Genomic DNA, 14,930 nt, shown 5'->3' with positions numbered 1-14,930 from the left:
TATCTTTTGATCTCTTCTTTGACCCGGTTGTTCTTTAAAAGTACGTTGTTTAATCTCCATGTATTTGTGTTTTTTCCTGCTTTTTTTCTGCAGTTGATATCCAATTTCAAAGCCTTGTGATCAGAGAATATGCTTGGTATGATTTCAGTCTTCTTAAATTTGCTGAGGTTGATTTTATGTCCCAATATATGGTCTATCCTTGAGAATGTTTCATGTACACTAGAAAAAAATATATAGTCTGATGTTCTAGGATGAAGTGCTCTATAAATGTCAATTATGTCCATTTCATCTAATGTGTCATTTAGGGCTGCTATTTCTTTATTTTCTGTTTTGATGATCTATCCATAGCTGTCAATGATGTATTTAATTCCCCTAGAATAATTGTGTTTTGTTGAATTTCTCCCTTTAGTTCTGTTAGTAGTTGCTTGGTATATTTCGGTGCTCCCTGATTGGGAGCATAAATATTGATGACTGTTATGTCTTCTTGTTGTATAGTCAACTTATCATTATGAAATGTCCATCTTTGTCTCTTGTTACCTTTTTTACCCTGAAGTCTGTTTTATCTATTATCAGTATAGCTACACCTGATTTTTTCTGGATACCATTTGCTTGGAGTGTCAATTTCCACCCTTTCACTTTGAGTCTTTGTTTGTCCTTGTAGCTGAGATGTGTCTCTTGGAGGCAGCATATTGTTGGGTTTAGCATTTTGATCCAATCTGCTACTCTGTGCCTTTTTATTGGTGAGTTCAGTCCATTTACATTTAGGGTAATTATTGATATGTGAGGATTTCCTGTCATTCTACCTTTAGTTTTCTGGTAAGGCTGTGTCTCCATTGTTTCTTTGCCTTTTTGTTGTTGTCTATTATTTCTGTGTTGGTAGTATTCTATGATTTTTCCCTCTATTTCTTCTTTTAATACGTTATATATTTCAGTTCTGGATTTTTTTTTTTTTTTGAGTGGTTACTCTTACGTTTATGTAAAAGAAAGTTTGATATTTAGAGTATTCCATTTTATTCAACATGCTTACTTTCTCCATTTCCGTATTCCAGTTCAGGCCTTTACTCTCCCCGCTTTTATGTTTTGGTTGCCACAAATTATCCCTATTTATGCTGGTCAAATAGCCTCCTTCAGTATTTCTTGTAGTGCAGGTCGTGTGTTAGAAAATTCCCTCAGCTTCTGTAAGTCTGGAAAGGTCTTTATTCCTCTTTCGTATCTAAAGGATATCTTTGCTGGACATGTTATTGTTTGCTCATAATTTCTGTCTTTCAATAGTTTGAATATTGGCTTCCATTCCCTCCTGGCTTGTAGAGTTTCTGCTGAAAAATCTGATGATAATCTAATGGGCTTTCCTTTATAGGTTACCGTCTTCTTTTCCCTGGCTGCCTTGAGGATTCTTTCTTTGTCATTAATTTTTGACAGCTTCAATACAGTGTGCCTTGGAGAAGACCTTTTGGGGTTGAGGTGCTTAGGTTTTGTATTTGCTTCTTGGATTCGAGGATCCAGTTCTTTCCACAAGTTTGGGTAGTTCTCCTTGATTGTTTGTTTGAATATACTCTCTCTTCCCTTCTCTCTTCTCCTTCTGGTATGCCCATTATTCTCATATTGCTCTTTCTGATGGAGTCAGAAAGTTCTCATAGAGTTCTTTCATTTCTTTTAACTCTTTAGTCTCTCTGTTTTACATCTGTGTAATTTCCAGGTTTCTATCTTCGATGTCACTGATTCTTTCCTCCATCTAGTCAAGTGTACTACCTGAGCTGGCTATTTCATTCTTCATTTCTTTTATTGAGTTCTTAATGTCCAGAAATTCTATTTGGTTCTTTTTAAAAATTTCAATATCTTTGGTAAAATGTTAATTTTGTTCTTTGTGTTTCTGAGTTCATCGAACTACCTTTCTGTTTTCTTGCATCTCATTGAGTTTTTTTAAGAGTTGAAATCTTGAATTCTCTGTCATTTAAATCACATATTTCAATGTCTTTAAGTTCATTTTCTGGAGACTTTTCATTTCCTTTGTGAGCTGTCTTTGTTACCTTGGTTATTCATGATTTGGCAATTAATGATTTATTGTTTCTCTTCCAAACATCTACAGGAGTGTATTCTGCAACAGGTTGATAGGAAGAGGTCTTTTGTTTTCCAGTAGATGTTGGTAGGATGTTTTATTTTGTGTGCGACTGCAGTCTTTTATTCTCTTTCACACTGTAGTGTTATATTTTCTCTGCAGTATTCTGGCCTCTCCCACAATTGGGGGATTCCCTGGAAGACGGACTTTTCCTCTGTGATCAGTTCGCCTGGATCATAGGGCACCGCCTCAGTGGAGGCATGTGGAGAGCTTCTGAAGTTTCAAAGCTTGTCCTCATGCATTTCTTTTTTGCTGGCATCAGCATGGGCAGGAGTGATGAGACTAAAGATTTAATCATCCTTTTCGTTTTTTAAATCAAAATTGTTAACCTGTATTTCCATGGGAAACAACTTTATTACCACAGTGCAGTGCTTATGTATATGTGTTTAGTCTTTTTTTTTTTTTTTAATTTTTATTGGGGGATATTGGGGTGTAGTGTGTGTGTTTTTCCAGGACCCACTAGCTCCATGTCAAGTTGTTGTTTTTCAATCTAGTTGTAGAGGGGCACAGCTCAGCTCCAAGTCAAGTCCTTTTTTCAGTCTAGTTGTGGAGGGCACAGCTCTTTGGCTCATCGAACCGGCGACCTTGGTTTTATGAATACTGCACTCTAACCAGGGAGCCAACCGGCCCACCCCAGTTATTAGTCTTATAGTTTCTACTCGTTTCCTAAGTTATTCAAGTCATTTTCCCTTCCATTTCATTGTTTGCTTTACTGTCACTAGAGTCTAAAATGTGGGAGAGGAATTTTCCCCCTAATATTTCTCGTTAAATCCTAATTCCAGAGTTAGTGTTTTTAGAATTGCTAGAGAAAGAATCCTGGGCTTGATGTTAGACTGCCATGGTTCAAATCCTGCTTGTGCAACTTCTTGGCTGTATGACCTCTGGTGAGGAATTCTCTTCTCAGAGCTTCGTTTTTTTCATTCTTGAAATGGGGTGGTTATATCTCAAAGGTTTATTACAGGGATTAAATAAGTAATGGTCATGGATGATCTTGTGAGAAATAAAGCACAATGCCAGTTATTAATCATTTTAATTAGTGATTAGGTAGAATGGAAAGAAGTTCTATTTTTCTCTGTGACAATTATTCTACTATGATTGTATATTTCACCAGCGCATGCTAGAAGCCACCTATACTGAGCCAATTTACCACAATTGCCCCACAAACCTGTTAACCTTATATCCCTGAGAGAGAAGTTTTATAATACTGCAGTTTGCTTTTCATTGCTTTACCACGATTTACTTCTGTTTGAGAGAAACTCAGTTGTGCCTTACAAAGGACGGTTGAAGGTTGTAGATGTGATAATGTCTCTGGCAGTGCTTTTACCATTAGTGAGAGTCAGAAGCATTGATGATGATAGAACTAGTGCATGTCTGTGGATTTATTTTGGTTATTTTCTGTTTTATAGATTGCACTGCATCACATTGCCACGGTGGAGAAGTTGCCTGTCACTAGCGTGGGTTGTCCCCTGATTCTCCGCTGCAAGAACTTTCGGGTGGCCCACTTTGTTTTAGACTCTGACGTTGTGTGCCATGAGGTTTATATTTCACTGCTCAAGCTTTCGCAGCCAGGTAGTTATGATAGTATTTTTATCTAAAACCACTTATTTATTTTTCCCAGAATGGCATACTGGAAAGATCATGAGCTATGCAGTTAAACAGGGCGGAGTTTGGATCTGTCCTCTGCTACTTACCAGCTCCATGATATTTGGGCAAGTTATATAATCTCTGAACTCAACTTCCTCACATGTAAAAGTAGTGATAGTGTAAGTTCCCCATGGGATTGTTTTGAGGCTTCAATACACTTGTGCGTTTTACTCTGTACTTGCTATATAGTAGGCGTTTAATAGATGTTATTTCCTTCTCTCTCCCTCCCTCCTTTTAAGTATCAGCTTGTGAATTTTTTTCATCTGTTTAGGAAGCAAGTCAGCTTTGGAGCAAAATTTGTTTCCTGTTGTTCTGCAAGCTTTATGTTTGGCTCTACTATTCCCATCCCTACTTTCAGTTCTAGCTAGAAGATTAGGGTGGTTTATTAGAGTCCTTTTTAATTTTATTTTTCAGCGATAGTTGACATTCAGTATTGTTTTATAGTAGTTTTAAGCTTACAGCATAGTAGTTAGACATTTAATAATTTAAGAGGTGATCTCCCCGATTAGTCTAGTACTCACCTGGCACTGTGCATAGATGTTACAATATTATTGACTATGAAGTACAAGTTGGTTATATCAGAGTCTTTAATAACGCAGTTATCTTTGTTTCTTCCATCCTCACCCTCTCATCCACCAGCCCCACATCGAGGTGGCTAACCCATCACCTTCCTCTGAATTTAGTCTGTGGAATTTCCATGCTCTTACATTTTCCCTCCCATTTTCTTCCACCCTTTCCCCAGAATAATTCCTCAGAATTTGCTGGTATTTTATTGACAGAGGTTATGTGTCAGCCAGCCCAACATTTTGTAAGGCTCTAGCAGATTCTGTCCATCTCTAGAAAAGTTGTTGTCACATAAATTGGTCAAATGAGTTATTGATTGCAAGCTGCATGATATGAGGAAAGGAAGTGGAGTTGACCAGAAGAAAAGAAGAAATGGACATTTATCAGGCAGAAGTAGGTATTGGCCTGATAAGTAGAATGTAAGAACAGTGTTAATGTTTTGTAATGTGTTACAACAAACAGTACACTTAGGACATTGAAGCTTAGTTGAAAAACTTTTGTAAGGATCACTTTTCCAACATGTGAAACCTTGAAGCTTCAATTCAGTCCACTATCCATCAGTTTACAGGAAGCCAGACAGAATGTTCCTGATTTGTACTGGTGTCATAAGAAAATCAGCAATGTTGTAAAGATTATGTAGGCTACCAGATAGGTACTGGACTTATCAGGGGGATCACTTTGTAGACTGTGTAGATGCCTGACCTCTGCACTATATATACACTTGAAGCTGAAGTAGAATAATATTGAATGTCAACTGTAAATATATGTAATTATATATATATATATATATATATATGTTTATATTTATATTTATTTAGTTATTTTCCTGGGATGTAAAGTACAGCATAGGGAATATAGTCAGAGGTATTGTAACAGCCATATATGATGTCAGAGATGTAGTAGACTTGGGGGGGGTTATTACTTTGTGAGGGGTGTAAATGTCTATTACATTGCTTTGTACACCTGAAACTAATAAAAAATATAAATAAAAGAAAAAAAGCTCCAGTTCATGTAATAAATGATAGACTTTAACAAAAAAATTTTTTTTTAATTTAAAAGATGATTCCACAGAGGGATAGTGGATGGGGGGAGGGGGTTGTCATTGTGTGAGGGATATAAATGATAAATGTCTAACTTACATTGTTTTGTGCACCTGAAACTAATTTAAAAAAAAGTCTAAAAAAAATAAAGGCTCAACTGGACTGAATATCAACACACATTTTGAAGTGAATTGGATAAAAAGAATCAGCAGCATTGTCATTCAGAATAAACAAGGGTTTGCTGCAGTAATCAACAACCTCACAATCTCCGTGGCTTAAACAATAAAAGTTTATTTCTTACTCAAAAAAAAAAAAAAAGGTGATTCCAAAGCAATATTCCAGTTCTCATTCCTTACATAAAGGAAGCCTTGTACACAGATCATTGTCCTTTTCTGGGGCTGTATGACAGACATTCCCTTTGGGAGAAAAAAAGTATAGCCTTTTTTTTTTTTTTGGCATTATTTGGTGTTCTCTAAGTTTCACTCATTATTACTTTGTTTTCATGCCTATCTCTCTTCCCTAGCATTATGTGAAGATCTGTATGCTTTTTCTTATAATCCCAAGTCCTCAAAAGAGATGAGAGAGATTGGATGGAAACTCATTGACCCAATATCAGACTTTGGACGTATGGGACTACCCAACAGGTACTGGATCATAACAGATGCCAACAGAAACTATGAGGTAATTTTGTCATTGTTGTTTTCCTTTAGGTCCATTTAATTAAAACAGAAGAATATCAGCAAACAAGGTTTTGAAAAAATCAGTCATAATCTCTCCTTTTCATTCAACATTCAGCCGTGCAGCATTTATTTATTTAAAAAATATTTTTTTTAATTAGAATTTATTGGGGTGACAATTGTTAGTAAAGTTATGTAGATTTCAGGTGTACAATTCTGTATTACATCATCTATAAATCGCATTGTGTGTTCACCACCTAGAGTCAGTTCTCCTTCCATCACCATATATTTGATCCCCTTTACCCTCATCTAACATACCCCTCCCCCCTTACCATCTGATAACCACTGAACTATTGTCTGTGTCTAAGAGGTTTTGTTTCTCATTTGTTTGTCTTGTTCTTTTGTTGTTTTTGGATATATACCACCTATCAGTGAAATCATATGGTTCTCTGCTTTTTCTGTCTGACTTATTTCGCTTAGCATTATACTCTCAAGATCCATCCATGTTGTCACAAATGGTCCTATATCATCTTTTCTTACCGCCGAATAGTATTCCATTGTGTATATATATCACAACTTCTTGATCGTTCATCTATCGAAGGACATTTTAGTTGTTTCCATGTCTTGGCCACCGTAAACAAAGCTGCAGTGAACATTGGAGCACACTTGTCTTTATGTATAAATGTTTTCAGATTTTTTGGGTGGATACCCAGGAGATGGATTGCTGGCTCGTATGGTAATTCTATTCATAATTTTTTGAGGAACCTCCACACTGCCTTCCATAGCAGCTGTACCAGTCTGCATTCCCACTAACAGTGTATGAGGGTTCCTTTTTCTCCACAGCCTCTCCAACACTTGTTACTATTGTCTTGTTGATGATAGCCGTTCTAACTGGGGTGAGGTGATATCTCATTGTGGTTTTTATTTGCATTTCTCTGATGATTAGTGATGTTTAGTATTTTTTCATATGTCTCTTTGCCATTTGTATGTCCTCTTTGGAGAAATGTCTCTTCAGGTCCTCTGCCCATTTTTCAATTGGGTTGTTTGTTTTTTTGTTGTTGAGTTGCATGAGTTCCCTGTATATTTTGGATATTAGCCCCTTATCGGAGGCACTGTTTGCAAAAATCTTCTCCCATTCAGTTGGTTGCGTCTTTATTTTGTCAATGGTTTCTTTTGCTGTGCAGAAGCTTTTAAGTTTGATATAGTCCCATTCATTTATTTTAGCTTTTACTTCCCTTGCCTTTGGAGTCAAATTCATCAAATGCTCTTTGAACCCAAGATCCATAAGTTTAGTACCTATGTTTTCTTCTATGCAGTTTATTGTGTCAGGTCTTATGCTTAAGTCTTTGATCCGTTTTGAATTAATTTTGGTACATGGTGACAGATAGCAGTTCCGTTTCATTCTTTTGCACGTGGCTTTCCAATTCGCCCAGCACCACTTATTGGAGAGGCTGTCTTTTCTCCATTGTATGTTTTTTTTCTTCTTTGTCAATAATTATCTGTCCATATTTATGTGGTTTTATTTCTGGGTTCTCAATTCTATTCTATTGGTCTATGTGTCTTTTTCTGCCAATACCATGCTGTTTTGAGTATTGTTGCCCTGTAGTACAAGCTAAAATCAGGTAGTGTGATACCTCCAGCATTGTTCTTTTTTCTTAAGATTGCTTTGGCTTTTCGGGGTCTTTTGTGGTTCCAAACAAATCTGATGGGTTTTTTTGTTCTATTTCTTTAAAACATGCCTTTGGGATTTTTATGGTGATTGCAGCAGCAAACAATTATTAAGTACCTATAGTACTCAGGAGACTGAGTCACAGTTCTCATAGTCTAAAGCAGGGGTGTCCAAACTGCGGCCCGCAGCCAACTGTGGCCCGCGATCCATCATTAATTGACCCACAGCAAATTCCAAAAATATATTTAGTTTACTTAAATAAACCAGGTCAGGCAATACGTACTTCACCTCAAGTGAGTGGCCTGGCTGTTTTTTTATTTTACCGCATATGGCCCTTGGTGAAAACCGTTGAAAAAAGTTTGGACACTCCTGGTCTAAAGCATAGAGCACGGTGGTAGCATAGATAAAGACTATGGAATTCAGACTGGGAAGCCAGAAACAGCCTGATGCTTTGGGAAATAGTGTGGAGAAGAAAATCTGTCTTAATTTATACTGGAGAGAAAGACAGAGATCAGGAAGTGAAGTCAGATCATGAAGGGCTTCATGCCAAAGTAAGGAATTTGAACATTATCCTGAAGACGGGAGTCACTAGAGTGTTTTAGGCTGGAAAGGAATGGGAGTATATTTGCATTTTAGAAAGATGACTTTGGTAGTCGTGTGGAGAATTGGTATGCTGGAGCTAAGAATGCAGAAGAATGATATGAGAAGTGATGAGAACCTGAATTATGGCAATGACTATGGATGGAGAGGAGGAGATGGATTTAAGAGATATTTAGGTGGTACAATTGAAAGAACCTGGTGACAGCTTAATGTGGCTGAGATAAAGAGGGAGAATCTTAGTATGCATTCCAGGTGTCCTTGTTTCTGGCCGAGGTGACCAAATGGGTAATGGATATGTTAGTCAAGATAAGGAGCACAAGAAAAGGGCAATGTCTTTAGTTTTAGACTTGAGTTCAAGGTGATCCAAAAGATATCAAGTATTTAATACCAAGCTTTGAGTCTAGATCTCAATAAAGGGCTCTGGGCCAAATATGGTGGTCTGAGAATGTATTAGGGATCCCCAAGACCTTCCCTCAGGTTTAGTGATTCACTAGGAGGATTCAGAGTACTTGTTGGTGTGATTTTTTACAGTGAAAAGATATAAAGCAAAGTGAGCAAATGGAAAAGGAGCAAAATCCAGAGAAAACCAAGCACGAGCTTGAGTCCTTCCCAGAGGAGTCACATAGGACATGCTTAATTCCTGTAGCCAGAAATTGTGACAACATGTGGAAAATGTTGTCTGTAGGCACTCATTGGAGAATCAATGGCCAGGATTTTTGTTTGGGCCTGGTCACACAGGCATTCTCTGCCTAGTATATGCGAAAGTTTGAGATGGCCTAGAAGGAAAACAGGAGTTTGGCATAAACCACATTGTTTGTACAAACAATTTAGGCACGATGAGTCACTCTTACCAGTTAAGGAATGGTGGGAACCCTTTCCAAATCCAAGTTCCCATGCATCAACCAAGGGCCTACCTTGTAAGCAGGCCTTTCTAAGGATAGCAGTCAGGCTTGCTATGATAACTTTTCTGCACAGGGAGTCATTGGTGTTAAAGTGGTATCTCTGAATTGTTGGATCTTTACAGCTTTTTACTAGCATGAAAAGACAGTAATTATAATGGCTTTCTGGTAACACAGTTTAGAATATCCACTAGATATGAGAATTGATGAGTTGTCACTTAGTAGGACCATTTGTGAGGTGGTTTCTTAGGGTCATACTTGACAGGAGTGATTAGAGATGAGGTGAATTCTTTCCACTTAAAATATGTATGTAAGTCCCCCAAAAGAGGTCTGAAATATCTGTGTTGGCATCTGGGATGCATGTAACCTTCTGAGTTGTTAGAGAAGTTCCATTTATTTATCTTTGTATGACCCACTTCTTCAAAGTCTGAGTCCAGGTATGGTGATGGGTAGAGAACTTTTTCTCTTTCAAATATTCTGCATTTTTTAAAATAAATTTTATTGGGGAATATTGTGGAACAATGTGTTTCTCCAGGGCCCATCAGCTCCATGCAGTTGTCCTTCAGTCTAGTTGTGGAGGGTGCAGCTCAGCTCCAAGTCCAGTTGGGGTTTAGAACCGGCAACCTTGTTTTTGCAGCTTTCGCTCTAACCAACTGAGCCATCTGGCCGCACCTCCGGAAACTCAGCGGCTGCTCATTGTCTTCAATCTAGTTGTGGAGGGCGCACCTCACTGGCCCGTGTGGGAATCGAACTGGCAACCCTGTTTGTTCAGAGCTCACGCTCTAACCAATTGAGCCATCAGGCTGCCCCGCAAATGTTCTGCATTTTAAGACATTTACTTTAATGAGTTACATAGAGCCTGATCCACCTCAAACTTTTTTGCCTATTCATATTTTTGTTTGATCCATTGTCAAAAGTTTAAGGGTGTTCTTTACTTAGAGGAATGATGAGAATTAGGTTTGTTCCATTACAATATTTTGTCACTGTCTCTTTAGAAAGATATATTTTGGTAATCAACCACTAACAGCTGGTAAATTTGAGAAAAATATATCAGTCTTTTTTATAGAGTAAGTCATACGTAAAATGTTAACACTTTCACTCCCAGACTAGTGTTTTAAAGGCCCTGAAGATGCATAAATGAGGAACCGAATATGCATTTTAAGAAAGAGTACATTATGTTTTCTCCTTTTCCACATGTCTGCCTTACATTTGAGTCTCTTTGTTTTAATTTACTTATTTATAATATACATTGTTTGCTCTGATAGGCAAGTGTAGGAATTTCAGGGTATGGTTATATGTGCACTTCTACTTATAACGTGCATTTCTACCTATAATGTTAGTACCTTTTGTTCTTATATACCTCAGTATGTTCCTTTCTAGAAAATAATAGCATACTTGGAAAAGCTATTACACCAAGGATATTTTTGTTCCTATTTCTAAGGGATGGGTGATTCTAAGATGATAAAATACTAGAAAGCTAATGCTTAAGTGATTGCTATTCCAACCTGTTGGTATCAAGTGAAAAAATATAAAAAATATATATATTGAGATTAAAAAATTGAGTTTTCTTTTAGATATGCAGTACCTACCCTCCTGAAATAGTGGTTCCTAAATCTGTTACCTTGGGAACGGTGGTTGGAAGTTCGAAGTTCAGAAGTAAAGAACGGGTACCTGTGCTCTCCTACCTCTACAAAGAGAACAATGTGAGTTGAGCATACTTCTCTCATGAGAACTAAACTTGCTTCTAGAAAATCTCAGTTTAAGTCCCAACATTGCTACTTACTAGCTGTGTTATCTCAAGCAAGTTACTTCACTGAACTTAGTACTTTTTGAAGGTTTTTAAGTGGGTTACATAAGGGAAAATGTATGTGTACTTTGTAAATTGTAAACTGTGATGGTATACAGATGTTAAGTAGCGTTTTTAATGTGTTCATTTGTTTCTTTCCTTCTCTGTGGGCTCCTGCTTGATGGGAAGTTGTTGAATGAAAGGTTATATGAAAGAATATTTGGGGACTGTGGTCTCCCACTACAACACAGACATCCTTGATTCTTTTTCACTACTTATAATTTAAGGTAGTAGGAAAAAGCACTTAACTCCTCCGTTTGAGTCTTCTTCCATAGGATGGGATAATAATTCTTGCCTCTTGTGATCATTCTCAGATCTGGAGTTAGACAAATAGTCATGTTCTCAAGTAGGTAACTGTTCAGGTGCTAAAGAGTATAGTGATACAAGTGAGTGTCTTGGTGTCAAACCATCAAAGTAAGCAGATTCCTTAAAAAGTACACTGAAGTACAATACAGTCCATTAGCTAATCATTACCAATATACCTGCTAAATAACTATGTGGTTTTTATATTGAAATAGCTCAAAACAAACCAGCCCCTCTGATTTGAAATTAATGAGTAAACCCCGCTCTCTTAAGACACTCTAAATCTCTGCTGTATCTGGAATTCTGCTGCCACTGCCAGCCTCTGGTTTATATGGGTGATATTACTGTGACTATAAAAAGCAGTTTCTGAAAAACACTAGCCTAATACATATTGAGAATAGAATTTTATTAAGGAAGCACTCAAGATGTGATTTTCTTATAGTCTGGATTTGCCAAGACTAGGTTGAGAATATTAGCCAAATAGAAGGGAAAAACAAGACTATTCTGAGCAGCAGTTTATGGTAACACATGCCAGGGGGAGGCAGGAGGCTGAGCCCAATGGCAGTGGCACGGCTGCATTTCAGAGCTACACCTCTCTGCTGGATTATTCTGAGTTGGCCCATCTTTTTCTGCTCACCACACCTGGGATCCAGGAGGATTTTTGACCACCTGTGCATATGATCACTCAACTGACACATTTTTTTTTCGTTACAGGCTGCCATTTGCCGCTGTAGCCAGCCTCTGTCTGGATTTTATACTCGCTGCATAGATGATGAGCTCTTGCTAGAGGCCATTAGCCAAACGAACCCGGCGAAACAGTTTATGTATGTTGTAGACACAAGACCAAAGGTATCTCTCTATCAATCAATGACCTCTTTGATAACCCTACTTCACTCATTTTATAATCTCTATACCTACATGTTGAACTTCACAATGGTATTTGGAAAATTAGATTTGTGTATATGCACTTATTGTGTCAGACATTGTGTAGAATAATTTGAGCAAGCCATTTGGAGCTCCTTTTATTGTAGCCTGTCACTGTCAAGCAAGACTGTGAGATGTCCTTGATTCTTTCAAAGATACTTTGAATAACCTGACTTTGTGACCTCCTGAATTTGTGACCTCTGAATTGAATGCCTGGAGGCTCTTTGATGTTCCCTCATCTTTTTCACTAGATCTTTTCATCGATCAGAATTTTCAGTATTCCTCTTCTGTGGTATAAATTTACTATCAGAGAATGCATTTCCTCTTAACACTGGAAATTTATTAATAGCAACATATCTTTTTGTAAATAACGCATTAAATCATAGTGGATGAGTAATACTTTGGTATCTCCTGAAGGAACCAGGTTCACTAATACGACTGCTATATGATTAACAAAAATTCTTTTTTTTTAAATTTTTTTAATTAAAGTTTATTGGGGTGACTATTGTTAGTAAAGTTACATAGATTTCAGGTGTACAATTCTGTATTACATCATCTATAAATCCCATTGTGTGTTCACCACCCAGAGTCAGTTCTTCTTCCATCACCATATATTTGATCCCCTTTATCCTAATTTACCCCCCGCCCCCCTTACCCTCTAGTAACCACTGAACTATTGTATGTGTCTGTGAGTTTTTGTTTCTCATTTGTTTGTCTTGTTCTTTTGTTGTTTTTGGTTTATATACCACATATCAGTGAAATCATACCGTTCTATGCTTTTTCTGTCTGACTTAATTCGCTTAGCATTATACTCTCAAGATCCATCCATGTTGTCACAAATGGTCCTATATCATCTTTTCTTACCGACGAATAGTATTCCATTGTGTATATATACCACAACTTCTTGATCCGTTCATCTATCGAAGGACATTTTAGTTGTTTCCATGTCTTGGCCACCGTAAACAAAGCTGCAGTGAACATTGGAGCACACGTGTCTTTATGGATAAATGTTTCAAGACTTTTTGGGTAGATACCCAGGAGAGGGATTGCTGGCTCATACGGTAATTCTATTCATAATTTTTTGAGGAACCTCCACACTGCCTTCCATAACGGTTGCACCAGTCTTCATTCCCACCAACAGTGTATGAGGGTTCCTTCTTCTCCACAGCCTCTCCAACACTTGTTACTATTTGTCTTGTTGATGATAGCCATTCTGACTGGGGTGAAGTGATATCTCATTGTGGATTTTATTTGCATTTCTCTGATGATTAGTGATGTTGAGCATTTTTTCCTATGTCTGTTTGCCATTTGTATTTCCTCTTTGGAGAAATGTCTCTTCAGGTCCTCTGCCCATTTTTCAATTGGGTTGTTTGTTTTTTTGTTGTTGAGTTGAATGAGTTCCTTGTATATTTTGGATATTAGCCCCTTATTGGAGGCACTGTTTGCAAAAATCTTCTCCCATTCGGTTGGTTGCCTCTATTTTGTCAATGGTGTCTTTTGCTGTGCAGAAGCTTTTAAGTTTAATATCGTCCCATTCATTTATTTTAGCTTTTACTTCCCTTGTCTTTGGAGTGAAATTCATAAAACGCTCTTTGAGGCCAAGGTCCATAAGTTTAATACCTATGTTTTGTTTTTTTTTTTCCCTTAATTTATTGGGGTGACAATTGTTAGTAAACTTACATAGATTTCAGATGTACAATTCTGTATTACATCATCTATAAATCCCATTGTGTGTTCACCACCCAGAGTCAGTTCTCCTTCCATCACCATATATTTGATACCCCTTACCCTCATCTCCCACCCCCCACCTCCCTTACCCTCTGGTAACCACTAAACTATTGTCTGTGTCTATGAGTTCTTGTTTCTCATTTGTTTGTCTTGTTCTTTTGTTGTTTTGGTTTATATACCACATATCATTGAAATCATATGGTTCTCTGCTTTTTCTGTCTGAATTATTTCGCTTAGCATTATGCTCTGAAGATCCATCCATGTTGTCACAAATGTTCCTATATCATCTTTTCTTACCGCCGAATAGTATTCCATTGTGTATATATACCACAACTTCCTTATCCATTCATCCATCGAAGGACATTTTGGTTGTTTCCATGTCTTGGCCACCGTAAATAAAGCTGCAATGAACATTGGAGCACACGTGTCTTTAGGGATAAATGTTTTCAGATTTTTTGGGTAGATACCCAGGAGAGGGATTGCTGGCTCATATGGTAATTCTATTCGTAATTTTTTGAGGAACCTCCACACTGCCTTCCATAACGGCTGCACCAGTCTGCATTCCCACCAACAGTGTATGAGGGTTCCTTTTTCTCCACAGCCTCTCCAACCCTTATTACTATTTGTCTTGTTGATGATAGCCATTCTAACTGGAGTGAGGTGATATCTCATTGTGGTTTTTATTTGCATTTCTCTGATAATTAGTGATGTTGAGCATTTTTTCATATGTCTGTTTTCCATTGGTATTTCCTCTTTGGAGAAATGTCTCTTCAGGTCCTCTGTGCATTTTTCAATTGGGTTGTTTGTTAGTTTGTTGTTGAGTTTCATGAGTTCCTTGTATATTTTGGATATTAGCCCCTTATCGGAGGCACTGTTTGCAAAAATCTCCCATTCTGTTGGTTGCCTCTTTATTTTGTCGA

General features: G+C 37.5%; 1 protein-coding gene across 6 annotated transcripts in view; it reads left to right on the top strand.

Annotated features, from left to right (window-relative positions):
- Positions 1-14,930, top strand: part of ASB12 (ankyrin repeat and SOCS box containing 12) — a 190,349-nt gene that overhangs the window by 36,359 nt on the left and 139,060 nt on the right. For 5 of the 6 annotated variants that reach the window (XM_033109025.1, XM_033109038.1, XM_033109033.1 and 2 more), the window contains 4 exons: positions 3,523-3,685; positions 5,888-6,045; positions 10,784-10,912; positions 12,073-12,207. In XM_033109025.1, the coding sequence (XP_032964916.1) occupies positions 3,523-3,685; positions 5,888-6,045; positions 10,784-10,912; positions 12,073-12,207 (585 nt within the window). The remainder of the gene's footprint in view (positions 1-3,522; positions 3,686-5,887; positions 6,046-10,783; positions 10,913-12,072; positions 12,208-14,930) is intronic. The other variant, XM_033109044.1, reaches the window with a different exon arrangement.

This window comes from Rhinolophus ferrumequinum, chromosome X (assembly GCF_004115265.2).
Source record: "Rhinolophus ferrumequinum isolate MPI-CBG mRhiFer1 chromosome X, mRhiFer1_v1.p, whole genome shotgun sequence".
NCBI classification, from domain to species: Eukaryota; Metazoa; Chordata; class Mammalia; order Chiroptera; family Rhinolophidae; genus Rhinolophus; species Rhinolophus ferrumequinum.
Note: the sequence above shows the minus strand (reverse complement) of the source record. Positions and strands in the feature narration are given on the sequence as shown.